Source organism: Pseudorca crassidens, chromosome 6 (genome assembly GCF_039906515.1).
Source record: "Pseudorca crassidens isolate mPseCra1 chromosome 6, mPseCra1.hap1, whole genome shotgun sequence".
In the NCBI taxonomy this organism is placed as follows: Eukaryota; Metazoa; Chordata; class Mammalia; order Artiodactyla; family Delphinidae; genus Pseudorca; species Pseudorca crassidens.
This window is the reverse complement of record NC_090301.1, coordinates 14,372,326-14,388,788: the sequence shown is the minus strand read 5'-3', so window position 1 is coordinate 14,388,788 and position 16,463 is coordinate 14,372,326. Positions and strand designations below refer to the sequence as shown.

General features: G+C 42.0%; 1 protein-coding gene across 1 annotated transcript in view; it reads right to left on the bottom strand.

Annotated features, from left to right (window-relative positions):
• Positions 1 to 264: 264 nt before the first annotated feature.
• The window catches only part of SERPINE2 (serpin family E member 2), a 72,846-nt gene continuing 56,647 nt past the window's right edge, over positions 265 to 16,463 (bottom strand). The window contains exons 5-9 of the mRNA XM_067740404.1: positions 7,636 to 7,834; positions 5,108 to 5,208; positions 4,116 to 4,202; positions 1,832 to 1,915; positions 265 to 891 (exon numbers count right to left, since the gene is read on the bottom strand). Coding sequence (XP_067596505.1) covers positions 854 to 891; positions 1,832 to 1,915; positions 4,116 to 4,202; positions 5,108 to 5,208; positions 7,636 to 7,834 — 509 coding nt within the window. The 3' untranslated portion in view covers positions 265 to 853. The remainder of the gene's footprint in view (positions 892 to 1,831; positions 1,916 to 4,115; positions 4,203 to 5,107; positions 5,209 to 7,635; positions 7,835 to 16,463) is intronic.

The following is a 16,463-nucleotide window of genomic DNA, read 5'->3' as shown; positions in this document are numbered from 1 at the left end:
AGGTTTAGAGGGAAGGGAAGGGAAGGCCAGGGGTTTCTTGCTGTTTGCCTAAGTGCAAAGGTTTACTAGAAGAGGCTGAGGTACTTTTAAAAGGCTATTTCTTCTGTTGTATTTTCAAATAGCAGAGAAATGGCTTTTTTTTTTCTTCTACTACTCATAACACTTTATTTTTACTTTGTACAAAATACAAAAATGCAAATCCAAAGAGTACAGAACAGTAGTGACAGGCACACTGCACAACAGCAAACCTTGTCTAGCAAGACATTAGTTTTTTAAATTTTATTTTAGTGAATACATGCATTATATAAAACAACAACAACAACAAAAACACACAAAGAGCCTAGAGATTTCGCTATTTCTATCCCCAAAGTAATTCTTACTATCAAGACTTTGGATGAGACAAAAAAAAAATTTAAAAGGCCAATAATATTTTTTCATATAAAAGTAAGAGCTACCATAAAATGTCCTTTTTTCCCTCCCATCACACTGATTAATTTTTTTTCTGAAAAGCCACACATATAAACAAAACAAAACAAAGATCCTGAACTGGACAGTAAATACTCAAGAGGGTTGTTGACCTAGGTAACCACTCAGTAGTTTAAAGAATCTTTTAGACATTTTGAAGGCTTCTGTTCATTTCTCAGTACAGTGTTCCAGCCGTCTTGCCCTTTTTTCCCTTAACGCCTCCCAGAACAGAAACACTGCATCATTGAGTCTCTGTTCCTAAGAACTAGTTTTTAAAAAGAAAGTAATGTACAAAAATATTTAACAGAACTATGAAAGATGTAGGAAAGGAGTCTTTTCTTCATAGCAAAGTAGTCTTTGCTTTGCATGGTTCCTTTTGTATAACTCTTCAGGGTTTGTTTATCTGTCCCATGAATAAAACAGCACCTAGAGAATTAAAAGGAAACAACACAGAACTCTATAAAAAACGATCCTTCAAATAAGATGGAAGGTATATTTAAGGGGAGGTTTCTGGGCTGTGTTTAACCCACTGCTCGTAAGCAGTGCTGTCCAATAGAACTTTCTGCAGTGATGGGAATGTGTGTATCTTCATCGTCCAATATGGTAGCCAGTGGTCACATGTGCCTACTGAGCCCTTGGAATGTGGCTAGTGTGATTAAGACACTGAATTTTTAATTACATTTCATTTTAATTAATTAAAGTTAAAGAGCTAAGTATCCACATGTGGCTAGAGGCTCCCATATTGGACTGTTTGGCTCGGGAGCACACGAATTATAACAATGAAGATGCAATGAGATAAAAGGATAAGGAATTAGCTTACGTTATTGATTAAAAGCAGAGCAAAAGTTAGACTGTGTTAGTTTCTACTCTGTACCAACATGACGACAACGTCTCCACAAAGACAGTCTTAAGTATTCTTCCTAACTGTATTAAGAGGTAGGAATTATTGTTATTCTAATTTTAAAGATGAAGCTAAAGGACAGAGCCAACTTTGAACCCATGACTCATGGAGCTAAGATAGACTGAATGAACAAATCTCAGGTCATAACCGCAGGGTGCCCTTATAAAGGTTGAAGACAGGTAGCTTCCTGCAAAATTTACCTACTGCATTTATAAAAAAAATCAGTAGACGTCTCGAGGGCTGCAGAGCTCTCGAGATGTTAACAAAACAAAACAAAACCTAAAATCCTGTGTTTGAAAAATGCCATCACACTCGGTAAAAACAGCCTGATTTTCCTCTCTCTGCGAGGGGCGTGGGTACATTACTGAAAGCGTTGGCACTTGTTGACACATGGGACAAGGATTAAAAGCAGCGCTGCTGGAGTTAACTAACAGCTAGCGAAAAACGAGGAGGAGAATCACTTACCTGTAGGATTATGTCGGATGAAAAATAGAAAAGGTCTGTCTACTATGAACCAGGGAGGCGATGACCTTGCAATCAGAATCGCAGCTGTGGGAGGAAAAGGAAAATACATTGTACGCCCAGCATGAGGCCAGCAAGGCAGCACGTAATTCAAGGCAGGACATGATTCCTGTCCCACAGGCTAGCCATGTAATAACAGGTCCAGTGGTCACCACTGATTGCACACCTGCCATTGGCCAGGCCCTTTCCATCCTTCCACATTGAGTCCACACAAGCCCCATCTCCTTTAATAAACGTACTTACTCCTTGTAGGGTTTTTATTAGGATTAAATGAAACATGTTACAGCTCTTAGAACAGTGTTTGTCACTTAATAAACACCCAATGCATATTCACCATTATTATTAGCTGTTTTTCATTCATACCATCTTCCTAGCTGATGCCTGGTCCCTGGACCTTTTAGCTTATCCAAATCCTGTATCAAGGACCGACTGACTTCTCATCCATTTTGTCTGTGCCTTCTTTGAGCACATCATCTAGACTGTCCTCTCACTGGCAGTGTAGACTGCTCATCTGGGACCTACTACCTTATACTGCTGTTCAACTCATCTGGTGTAGACATGGGACTTAGAAAGCAAACTTATTTCGGCTTACGGTCTTACACATGTTTACTCTGCTGTTTACCAATGGTAGCTTTGATGTATAAGCCAGTGATAAGGCCTTGCAGGAGGGTAGTTATGGACTGAATAGTACCCCCTCAAAACCTGTATACTGAATCCCTAACCCCAAATGTGACTGTATTTGGAGACAGGGCCTTTAAGAACTGTTTAAGCTTAAATGAGGCCATGAAGGTAGGGACCTAATCCAATAGGACTGGTGTCCTTATAAGAAGAGAGGGAGACGCCAGGGATGTGAGCACACAGAGAGAAGGCCATGTGAGGACACAGTGAGAAGGTGGCTGTCTGCAAGCCAAGGAGAGAGGCCTCAGGAGAAAGGAACCCTGCCAACACCTTGATCTTGGACTTCTATTCTCCAGAACTGTGAGAAATAAATTTCTGTTGCTTAGGCCTTCTAGTCTGTGGTACCTTGCTCTGGCAGCCCTAGCAGACTAATACAGCAGGGCTGGCTTCAAGCGCATGTGACCTGGGCAGTCACAAGAGCTCCATGCTCACAATGGCCCTGCACTTGGTTTAGTGCTCTGCTATTGCTGTGTTGAAATTCTTAATAAGTTTTGAACAAAGGGCTCCATATTTTCATTTTGCATAGAGTCCTGCATCTTAAGTAGTCAGTTCCAATAGTTATACCAATTGGCAAAATTGCTCAACAACTTTGGCAAAATTTAGATATCACTTTCTAGGTCTTTGTTTTAAACCCTATTTTAAAGGAATAAAAAATAAATGTTTATTCTAGAAAGGCAATAAAATGTCTATTTTGAGTATAAATGATGCCTTTTAATGACCAGAAATATTTGACCTAGTTACAGGTATAGCTAAGATCTTCACTTTATGAATTCACAGAGTTTGGCCAGATCTATTCATCCAATCTCATGTGGATAATTAGGGGGTACAAAAACCAACCTAACATTGTTCTATTTTCTCTAGCTTAATTATATAAGCTATTGAGGAGAAAGCAAACGTGGATGTTCTAATTATCGAGGAAGGCTGCAGAGCAATCTTGTATAGCAACAATAGCTGCTTGTTAATTCTTCACTTCGTCCTTCGTCCAGACCCAACTGGCTATTTTCCTATTAGTAGTTGCTATTATTTTATGTTTTAATGTGAAGATGGGTCTTTTCTGTCGATAAGAACCCACAATATGTTTCATCCTTCTGAGAGCGGGATCAGTAAACTGCCATCCTTAGGCCAAGTCTGAGGGGCCCTGCTTTTGTGAAGAAAGATTTATTGGAACACAGCCACGCCCATTTGCCTGTATAGTCTATGCTGCTTTCACACTGCAGGGGTAGAGTTGAGAAGTTGTGAGCGACCCTGTATAGCTCACAAAGCAGAAACTATATACTATCTAGCTCTTTATAGAAGAAGTTTGCCAACTCCTGTCCTAGAGGAATTTCTACTGAAGTGCTTTCCTTAATGTAACAGACTCTGAGCTTCGTGGATGCAGACCCTCCTAAAGTCACCACTGTCTCCCGAGGGTCAATCCACAGTGCTTGGCTAGAAATAGGGCTCAGGACACATTCGTTAAGTTGATGAGTGGACCAGGGTACACTTGCTCCCTTCACCAGGACCTGTCCTGCCCAGGGCTTACTTACTTGCGGACCCAGGGCTTACTTACTTGTTGCTGCTGAAGCTTTGGTTCCATCTTCACTGACTTCAATTTTCGCTTTTTGCAAGATGTGAGAAACATGAAGGTTTTCGGACCCTGTTTCCAGAAAACAAAACAAAAACAGCACTTATTTGATATGGAGGCCATCGGGTTAGTGGCGGAAGTAACCTCAACGCCATGGCAAGCTCCAATTCTTAAAAGGTGTCAGAAGAAGTGACCTCTTACAGTCCTAGTGACTGAAGGCTGCATGTAGGGTGAGGGTCACCCATGGTTAATTTCAGTCTCTGCTAAGTGAACTGTGACATCACTTCAGAGGAGGGAGTCCCGGATCCCAAATGTGTTAGTGACTCTATCAATTCAACTCTGATCACTAAGAATTTTATTAAAAAATGAAAAGAGCAGGGCTTTAAAAAGGTAGCCTAGTTTTCCAGAAGAAGCAAGCCAACAGTATTATTTTTCAATTACAGAATGTCAGATCCAGAAAAAAAAGGCACTTACAGATGGGGAAAGCGAGGACCAGACTGTTAAGAAATCTGCCCCCAATCACATGGCTAATTAGTGGCGTGGTAAGTGCTGTCTTTTCATAACAAAAGTCACTCATCTTACGGGCATATTAGTGAAGAGCAGGAGCAGAGGGCTTCCCTGGTGGCACAGCGGTTGAGGGTCTGCCTGCCGATGCAGGGGACACGGGTTCATGCCCCGGTCTGGGAAGATCCCACATGCCGCGGAGTGGCTGGGCCCGTGAGCCACTGAAATGCTTCTTTAAATGTGTGGGATCGTGTGGGCTTCACATGAAATGTACATGTGAAATGTAGGGATGGATGACATGCTGATTTAAGTGATGAAGGTTCAACAGCATCATTGGGTGATATATCAGATTAAGCCTTGGAGAGTTTTATGGCAGCACATTCCTAATTTTGACCTTTTCTTTCTAAACAAATCAGAGACTCAATTAGTAACATATTCCACAAGTTTAAGAGCAAGTTTTAAATTGAACATACTTGTTATTTTTGCAAAATTTGCCTTTGATGGATCAAACATATCGGTGATGCCAAGGACCTTCAGCGGCTCCTTCAAATCTGTTTGTGCTACAGCTGTGAACCTAGCACGAAAGCAGAAAATAGGGGGAAAATCAATATACTATACATGATATAAAGTGATATAGTCAGTGCCAGTGGAAAAAAGGTGTACAAACAGATCCTTTTTAAAGTACACTCTGAACACCTATAACTTTAATTTTAATCCCAAGATTTAAGTACCAGGTAAGTAGAGAACAACTCATCTCTCAAACACATACCTGGCAAAATGGCACAGTATCAGCAAGTAGGGGTGTCCTTACCCTCATGGGCAACAGGCTCCCCATTCCAGTCCTAGGAAGATCTACAGAAGCACTTTCTCTTATGCTGATGAGGAGATGCAGGGTTGCAATAGGGAAGAAACTTTGTATGCTATTGCAAGTTAATCATTAAAGGGATGTTGCCTATAAGCTTAAATTACACATAAATGGCCCATCTCTGGGAACCCTGCCTCCCAGGTAATAAGCATTAAGCTAAAATACTTCTGTTTAGCTCACAGTAACTATCTTGACCAGGCCCACCTGTGAATGACTGCAGGAAGGAAGAAATGAACACATCCCCTCTGGAGGCTGATGGGAACCAGGAAATGTTTGACTTTACTCCCTCCCCTTTTAGTATAAGAGAAGCCTGAATTCTAACTCAGGCAAGATGGTTCTTTGGGACACTAGTCCACCATCTTCTCAGTCTGCTGGCTTTCTGAATAAAGTTGCTATTCCTTGACATTTCTTGATTTACTGGTCTGTCATGTGGCGAGAAATACAAGCTTGGATTCGGTAACAGGGTGTTGATGAGTGTCTGGTATTCTGGAACATCTACTGTTCTTCCCCATACCCAACAACAGAGCCATGATCTTGGCTGCTGTAAGAGCCACCATACTTACTGGGATTGGGGATGGTCAAAAGAGAGGAAATACATTGCTGCTAGTTCGTGTTGGGATTCTGGAAGCATTTTACCATTAAAACAGGGGCAAACATTAGGAGTGGTATTCATTTGGGTGTGATATGGATTTCTTGGACATTTGTGGACTATCTGGCGTTATAGCTATAGATATGTAAATGTCAGTTATTAAATCTAGCATCAGAGGACGTTTTACCAGATTTTATCACATCCTGTGGAAAAGCGGCAAGGCTAAGTGAGCAGATTCTCATCACAGATGGGCTATTATGGTAATTTATATGGTAATTTACCATTATAACTATAATTTATTTACATCACCAGCTTCTTCATTTATGGCAAGCACTGCCTATGTGAAGGCTTATTTTACAACAAAAAGAAATACTCGGGCTTCCCTGGTGGCGCAGTGGTTGAGAATCTGCCTGCTAATGCAGGGGACACGGGTTCGAGCCCTGGTCTGGGAAGATCCCACGTGCCGCGGAGCAACTAAGCCCGTGAGCCACAACTACTGAGCCTGCACGTCTGGAGCCTGTGCTCCGCAACAAGAGAGGCCGCGATAGTGAGAGGCCCGCGCACCGCGATGAAGAGTGGCCCCCGCTTGCCACAACTAGAGAAAGCCCTTGCACAGAAATGAAGACCCAACACAGCCAAAAATAAATAAATAAATTAATTAATTTAAAAAAAAAAGAAATATTCTTGGGAGAATTACTAATACTAATAAGAATTACTAATACTTATTATGAATGTACTCTTCTGATTACTTAACTCAGTGGCTAGAGAATTAAAAGCTATTAGAACTGGAAAGTATTGCCACCACCACTGAGGCCTGGGTGGTTTAAAGCCCTGGGTACTGACAAAACAGTAATGTTGAGAAGTTTATAAAAAGGGGACATTCACTGCCTGCTTCACACATCTGGGCAAAGTATTCTCTGACCTGTTAGAAATTTAGGAATCAGACAGAATTTGGGATTCCTTTCCCCTTGGTTTCAAGTCCTAACAGTTCAGGTTTCATTTATATTATACTTTTAGGGTATACTAGAAAAACTGCCCTAGATACTAATGTAAGAACTCTGCCTGGGTGGCTTCAAAATATTTCCTTATTACCTACCTTTTGGACCTTGGCCTTTAGCAACTTGCAGCTAAAACTTAAGTACCTAAGATGAAACTCCTTATCAAAACACACGGAGCACTACTAAACTTCACTGTATTTTCAGCATACTATCAGATGATGATATGCATCTGCTTTTCAGTCTTTTGAACAGTGACCTGTATTAAAAGCCCTTGTAGTGGCACAAGAGCTGTAGTCTTGTGGAGGCTTAGAGACCAGGCTGCCTTCTTTCCTTCCCCATCATCACTATCCTGCCATATAAGAGGCACAGGGATTGAAAACCAACTTTTACAAAAGCACAGCCTTGTAGTCCCACCATGCAATTTCTGCAAAATGAGGCAGGTTTCATGATATGTCTATTTCAGCCTTCAGTTGTCCAGTAACTGACACAATCACTCCCAGGGATCCAGTAGTCCTGTTGTTTTCTCTTTTAGGGAAAGGGGCTACTTACTTGGGCAGGATGACCTGCACCCTCTTGGGCACCATGGTGCTCATCCAGCTGTCTATGGTCTTGGTGCTGATGTGCGGGATGATGGCCGAGAGTGGGGTGGAGCTCTCTGTCGGCAGCGCGATCAGCATGCTGATGCTTTCCCCGTGGTAGGGCAGCTCGATAAAGTTGTACCATAAGTCACTGGGGGTGCTTGTAGACCCTAAAGAAATCAGAGGCAGGTTCAGTGCATCCTTGGTGACTTCCAGAAGGGGCATGAATGGTTGCTGACCACCAGGGTAGCTTCAGAGGGAAGAGAGCAATTCGGGTTGAGAACTTCCCTATTCTAAAAATAGCTTGCTTAAAAAATCCTCAACAAAATACTAGCAAACAGAATCCAACAACACATTAAAAGGATCATACACCATGATCAAGTGGGATTTATCCCAGGGATGCAAGGATTCTTCAATATACGCAAATCAATCAATGTGATAAACCACATTAACAAATTGAAGAATAAAAACCATATGATCATCTCAATAGATGCAGAAAAAGCTTTTGAAAAAATTCAACACCCACTTATGATAAAAACTCTCCAGAAAGTGGGCATAGAATGAACCTACCTCAACATAATAAAGGCCATATATGACAAACTCACAGCAAGCATTGTTCTCAATGGTGAAAAACTGAAAGCATTTCCTCTAAGATCAGGAACAAGACAAGGATGTCCACTCTCACCACTATTATTTGACATAGTTTTGGAAGTCCTAGCCAAGGCAATCAGAGAAGAAAATGAAATAAAAGGAATACAAATTGGAAAAGAAGAAGTAAAAGTGTCACTGTTTGCAGATGGTATGATACTATACATAGAGAATCCTAAAGATGCCACCAGAAAACTACTAGAGCTAATCAATGAATCTGGTAAAGTTGCAGGACACAAAATTAATGCACAGAAATCTCTTGCATTCCTATAGAGTAACAGTGAAAGATCAGAAAGAGAAATTAAGGAAACACTCCCATTTAGCATTGCAACAAAAAGAATAAAATACCTAGGAATAAACCTACCTAGGGAGACAAAAGACCTGTATGCAGAACACTATAAGACACTGATGAAAGAAATTAAAGATGATACAAACAGATGGAGAGATACACCATGTTCTTGGATTGGAAGAATCAATACTGTGAAAATGCTACCCAAAGCAATCTACAGATTCAATGCAATCTCTATCAAATTACCAATGGCATTTTTTACAGAACTAGAACAAAAAATCTTAAAATTTGTATGGAGACACAAAAGACCCCAAGTAGCCAACACAATCTTGAGGGAAAAAAACGGAGCTGGAGGAATCAGACTCCCTGACTTCACACTGTACTAAAAAGCTACAGTAATCAAGACAATATGGTACTGGCACAAAAACAGAAATATAGATCAATGGAACAGGATAGAAAGCCCAGAGATAAACCCACACACCTATGGTCAACTAGTCTATGACAAAGGAGGCAAGGATATACAATGGAGAAAAGACAGCGTCTTCAATAAGTGGTGGTGGGAAAAATGGACAGCTACATGTAAAAGAATGAAATTAGAACACTCCCTAACACCATATACAAAAACAAACTCAAAATGGATTAAAGACCTAATGTAAGACCGGACACTATAAAACTCTTAGAGGAAAACACAGGAAGAACACTCTTTGACATAAATCACACTAAGATCTTTTTTGATCCACCTCCTAGAGTAATGGAAACGAAAACAAAAATAAACAAATGGGACCTAATGAAACTTAAAAGCTTTTGCACAGCAAAGGAAACTACAAACAAGACGAAAAAGACAACCCTCAGAATGGGAGAAAATATCTGCAAACGAATCAATGGACAAAGGATTAATCTCCAAAATATATAAACAGCTCATGCAGCTCAATATTAAAAAAACAAACAACTGGATCCAAAAATGGGCAGAAGACCTAAATAGACATTTCTCCAAAGAAGACATACAGATGGCCAAGAAGCACATGAAAATCTGCTCAACATCACTAATTATTAGAGAAATGCAAATCAAAACTACAGTGAGGTATCACGTCACACCAGTTAGAATGGGCATCATCAGAAAATCTACAAACAACAAATGCTGGAGAGGGTGTGGCTAAAAAGGAACCTTTTTGCACTGTTGGTGGGAATGTAAATTGATACAGCCACTTTGGAGAACAGCATGGAGGTTCCTTAAAAAAATAAAAATAGAATTACCATAGGACCCAGCAATCCCACTACTGAGCATATACCCAGAGAAAACCATAATTCAAAAAGACACATGCACCCCAATGTTCATTGCAGCACTATTTACAATAGCCAGGTCATGGAAGCAACCTAAATGCCCATTAACAGACGAATGGATAAAGAAGATGTGGTACATATATACAATGGAATATTACTCAGCCATAAAGAGGAACGAAACTGGGTCATTTGTAGAGACGTGGATGAATCTAGAGACTGTCATACAGAGTGAAGTAAGTCAGAAAGAGAAAAACAAATATCGTATATTAACGCATATATGTGGAACCTAGAAAAATGGTACAGATGAACTGGTTTGCAGGTCAGAAATAGAGACACAGATGTAGAGAACAAAGGTATGGACACCAAGGGGGGAAAGCAGTGGGGGGTGGGGGTGGGGGTGTGATGAATTGGGCGATTGGGATTGACATGTATACACTGATGTGTATAAAATGGATGACTAATAAGAACCTGCTGTATAAAAAAAATAAAATTCAAAAATTCAAAGAAAATAAATAAAAATAGCTTGCTTACAAAGTCAAAGATAAGGGCAATTATTTCTTCCTTCCCTGGTAAAGAATTCTTTAGTCTAGACATGTCTTAACAGAATACCTTTGGCTATCACTAAAGTCATACTAATTCTGTTGAGTAGAATTTAACTAGATCACAAGGCACTTAGCATACAGTGTTTTGCAAGTTGGCCCTTATCATGTGGATGAAGGAATGAATCTGAGCTGCCTAAGAATGATTCTTTTGGTGGTGTCTCTGAATGCATGTGAAAAGGAGGGAGGAAGGGTGGGGGTAAACAGCTTCCACTGTTTAGGGTCCACTCTGTGCCGGGCCCACACCAACCACCCCAACGCAATTAGCCTCTACAGCGCCCCACGAGGTAGGCATACGCAGTCCTATTTTACAGCCGGGGAGGCTACAATTAGAGAAATTAAGTAACTTACCAAGGGACACATGGCTAAAAGGTGGACCAGGACTCAGTACGTCTAATGGCAAAGATGATCCTCCTTCACTGCCTGACTTCCTACTCACTCTTCATTCATTCCAGTAACTACCATTAGGGCTTTTTGATACATTATGGTACTTGTGCTTACTGATGAAAACACAAGAAGGATTTAAACCAGCATTTCTCTGAATGTCGTCTAGAGAACACACATCCCTGCAAGACGTCCGGTAGACAAAACAGATTCCACATCCCAGGAAGTTGAGGAAGCCCCAGACACTCGATTCTTCCTGCAGATTCAAAATATACACCAATGCTAGAAAGGCTCTGAGATATCCCGAAGAAAACTGTTTAACTCTAGTTATTCTCAGGTTTCCAAAACTAATTTGATCTTAGAACCCTTTTATCCCCACGTAAAATGTTCAAAACATTTAGCAACTGAGCAGCACAGCTGAGCACTGCCCATCCAAGTGGACGCAAGTACAGACATGAGAGGCGCTGGAGAGAAGCCCAGGGCATGAGCATGGGGCCCAGAGGGGCCATGAACTCCCGGGAGAAAAAGCCTTCCACAGAGCATGCCTTAGGAGCCCACAGAACCTTTACATTAGACATGCGATGGGAGAGTTGTAAGAATTAACCAGGTGAATGGAAAACCAGCATTTCTAGATGACGGTGGATGTCTGAAATGTTTTCTGAAACACTTCCAACTTTTGAAGAAGACCTCGGTGATCTTGCTGAGGTTACTTAACCTCTGTGTGCCTCCTGGTTTGGAGCATGGAGAGACCAGGGATATTGCAGTGTGTAGCTCACAGGATTGTTGTGATGATGAGATTAGAAGACATATGCATATAAGGTACTCAGCAGGGCCTGGCCCACGGTGGGTGCCCAGTGAACACTGGCTCCCTCTCCCGCCTCCCCTGAATGACCCAGAAGGACAACATATTTAAGAACGAGAGAAAAGAGAAAGTGAGTTTCTCTCATGATTGTCACTTGTCTTTTCTTTGGGGATGACTTTGCTAATCACTGCAACTGAGACAAGGAACTTCAGTAAGCCAGTTGTCCATAGACAGGGGTTGAGACGGAGGCACCGATGGAGAGAGAGAGAGAGAGACAGCGTACTGTGTCTTCGTTATGCAACAAACACTTTTAGCTGTAAAATATGGTAAGAATGGTGAAGCTCTTAGAATACAGGACACTACAGGATGACATGACAGCTTCTCCTTGAGGAAGAAATATGCGGGCAATTCATGGGGGCGCTTGGTGTCTCAGGTCCCCATGTGCCGCCCTCGCCTGCAGGGCTGCTCAGGTACCCAGGGTGACTGGCCCCAGCTCCGGACACACGTGGACTCTCCTTCTTGCCCGGGTCCCGTCTTGGGGCTGCCTGAGAGTCCAAGATGGGAGTCTCCACCTTTACTATTACCCTGCATGATAAAATGGTCTCAGCAGGAACTGAAAAATTGATTGGAAAGTGAGAAAAAAACCCACTTCCTAATAAGCCCTTTAATCTTCAAAGAAAACATTAGGTTCCTACCCTGGTAGAGCTCATTTTTAGAAACTGCGAAAAAGGGACTTCCTTGGTGGCGCAATGGTTAAGAATCCACCTGCCGGGCTTCCCTGGTGGCGCAGCGGTTGAGAATCTGCCTGCTAATGCAGGGGACACGGGTTCGAGCCTTGGTCTGGGAGGATCCCACATGCCGCAGAGCAACCAGGCCCGTGAGCCACAACTACTGAGCCTGCGCGTCTGGAGCCTGTGCTCCGCAACAAGAGAGGCCGCGATAGTGAGAGGCCCGCGCACCGCGATGAAGAGTGGCCCCTGCTTGCTGCAACTAGAGAAAGCCCTCGCACAGAAACCAAGACCCAACACAGCAAAAATAAATAAATTAATTAAGAATCCACCTGCCGATGCCGGGGACACAGGTTCGAGCCCTGGTCTGGGAAGATCCCACATGCCACGGAGGAGCTAAGCCCGTGCGCCACAACCACTGAACCTGCGCTCCAGAGCCCGCGCTCCGCAACAAGAGACGCCACCACAATGAGAAGCCCGCGCACAATGAAGACCCAATGCAGCCAAAATAAATAAATTAATTAAAAAAAAAAAAGAAACTGCGAAATGTGGGAAGTTGTTAATAAATGACTGCTCCGGGGCATGACAGCATGAAAGTCTCTTTAATTACCTTCTACTACAAGCAGTTTTGTGGATTTCTGAGTCTTAAGGAACTGTTCAGGCTATACTTAAGTAGAAATTGAAATATACATTTGAAAAAAAGAACCACAACAAGTAGACCCACTGTATATAGTAGTCTGTATTCAGGCTTCAGTGGAAAGGGAGTTTGGGGAGAGTTGATGGGGAAGGAGGAGTGATTTAAGCAGCTGGGTGAGTGTTGGTGCCATTTGCTGGGTGAAGGAACACTGCGGGGAGAACTAGATGGCAAGGGCAAGAGTGTATTTATCTGTGGAACCAGAACTTAATAGACAACTAATTAGAGACATAATATGGATGTGTAGGTATGAGTTGGAAACTCAGAGAAGAGCGGAAGCTAGAAACATACTGTATATTCACAGACACACATGTATATACACATACGTATGTATGTTTGGAATTCTTTGTGGTCTTTTTCAAAGCAGAAAAGTCTCTTAAATCTAAATCCATAACCATAAAAACAGAAAATTTGTAACAACTTTGATTCAGCAATTCCTACCCAAGGACATTACCTTTAGAAGTTCTGACGCAAATATCTAAAGATTTATGTACAAGAATGCTCACTGTAGTGTTGTTATAGGAAAAAAAGTAAATGGCAATCCCTAAGGTATTATGATACGTTTATAACATTATGGAGTGTTATGCAGCTGATAAAGGATCGAGTAGTTCCACGAGGATTGACAATAAAAGGTTTTCCAAGATAGACTAATGAATAAACATTACAGAATAGAAATTATGGTGTAATCCTGTGTATGCAAAAAAGTTGGACAGACAAATTTTACATATGCATAGAAAAAGCCTCAAATGATATGCATAGAAAAAGTCTCAAAACGCCTAGCACTTAATAGGGCTTTTTATGCTGGGAAATGGGAATATAGAGTAACATTTACTTTCTGCCTTATATACTGTTGTATTTGAGGACTTTGCAATGAATATGAAATACATTTCTACTAATCTTTAAGGCTTTTTTTTTTTTTAATGGAAAATGTCTCTGCCCTCAAAGTGCTTACACTTTATGGGGCTTAAGTCAGAAGAGTTTTCCCCTCCTATTTTCTACCCTCTCCCTAATGTTATTAAGGAAATCCTCTCAGAGACCTTGATGATATCTTGGAGGAAAAGTCAGGAAGGCTGAAAAACAGTAAATGGAAGGACAATGTTTCAGCAAAGTGACCAAAGGTGGCGAGGCTTGGCTGGGGCCTCACGCGGCGCTGGGCAGGTGGCACCAGAGGCTGAGTGAGTGAGTTCAGGCAGCCTGGCCTGGCTCAGCTATCAGGACCACCTGCCTCCCATCCCTGGCTGGTCGAGTGGGCCAGACTGCGATGAGACGGGACGAAAATGGGTGACTGGCTGTGTGGTCTATGGTCATGAAAACAAATGACTGGGGGCCACCACAGACAGCTGAGCTTTCTCCACAAGACAAACCTGCCTCGTCTTTCCATGAAAAACTGCTCTGCCGGCCAAAGAGGGAAACCTGGGAGCAGATGACACCACTGGACTCTGTCTCCTGGCCCACGAAGGAGCTGGGTTCCAATCCCAAGTTACTCAGTAAAAACCCATGACACCATAGAAAGTGGGGGCAGGAAGGATGGTCCCAGACCACTTACAGCGTTTACTTGGCAGGGAATGAGAGCAAGGGGACTTTCATGTTCTGTTCTGAATTCAGTAGAGATCAATCAAGGTCTGACAGCTAACAGACAGGACACCAAACTGGGTCAATTCAGCAGAGTTTAATGAAGGGACCACTTATAAGGCAAGGATAGGGTACAGAGGAGCCAATAAGGATGGTACCCTGGGCTACAAACAGTGGGGCACCATTACCAGCCTTAGCTTTGGAGGGCCAAGGGTAGGGGCTGGTGGTCCAGAGAGAATGAGCCCTTGGGCAGGTCCTGATGGCAGGAGACCTTGGGTGGAGGGATGCTGCGGCCCTGGCGATGCAAGGAGAGGGCTGGGAAGCCAGTGTCCAAGCCCGCTCTCCTCCCTTACCCATCACCTGCTGGTTCACACCACTAGCCAACCAACAGGAAGCCAGGGGAAAAGGGAGCCCACTGATGCAGTCTCCTGGGGGCTCAGAAGAGGGTGGAGAAGGGAGGGCATGAATCAGGGAAGGTGGGGGGAGAGATCTCCCACACTGTGGAGCTGTGGAGTTTGAATCTTGGACCATAAGAATGTATTTGTGTCTTACTTTCCATAAGGCACACCACAAATTCTTAGACAAATCAGTTCTTAATAGAAAAGCCACCTGGATATGTAACTCCCTCTCTGGGAACATCCTATATACTCAAGAAAAACATCTTCCATTCCTACAAATACAAACATTTTAATCTTTCATGGGAATGCCTATAGAAGCCTTGCTGATTTATTCTTTACTGACTTATTCATTATTTTTCAGCAACAGAAACATACAGTAAATGAGGCCTTCTCGCGTTTTGTTTTATTAGAATGTGTACAAAGATTGACCTAAAATAAAATAACTGTGCTTCGGATAGGAGCTGGTGGCCATGATAGCATTCCATGATGTCTTCCTGGGCAACGTAACCTGAGAATGAGTTCTGGACAAAAAGAGCCTTTCATTGGTCTCAGTTGTTTAGCATGCTACCTTTCTACAGGACTTTTTTTTTTTTTTTTAAATATTTATTTATTTATTCGGCTGTGCCGGGTCTCAGTTGCAACATGCGGGATCTAGTTCCCTGACCAGGGATCAAACCAGGGCCCCCTGCATCGGGAGTGCAGAGTCTTAACCACTGGACTGTCAGGGAAGTCCCTCTGCAGGGCTTTTAAATACATATTATCTTGAAAAAATTTATTGAGTGAATGACAAAATTCTACCTGGAAGTTTGATGAAAGACATGGGGGAAGGAAAGTGACTTTACTGTGTCTCTAGCATGAGTCATTTCTTAATTTAAAGAATTAGGCAGCTGGAGAAATGTTGAGCAATGCTTGATCTAACGTATACTGTACATGCAAAGGGCATACTTGGGACCCACAGGTCCACATATAGATTGGAGACATAAAGGCTAACTTATAGAGGAAAAAGAAGTTTAACTTAAACTGGACCACTGATACTTCAACGAAAGTAGGTTTAGAAAACAGTCACCAGCCTTAGTTACCTATGTGTGGTAATGACTACAGAGATGGGTCATTTTCTTTCTCCCCCAACTGTAAAACTGACACATGTTCCTTAAAAAAAATTTCAAACTCAAAGAAAAATAATCATTTGAAATACTACCACTTAACATTTTATTGAACATCCTCCAAGACATGTCTGCATGAATATATAGAAAGTATTTTACATAAATGAGATGAAACAGCATCTGCTGTTCTGTAACTTGTTTTCTGAAATCAACCACATATTATATAACTTTCTGCTTATATAAATCTAATTATCATGTGTGTTCCACTACATGTACATATATGCCTTCTATTTATTTGCTA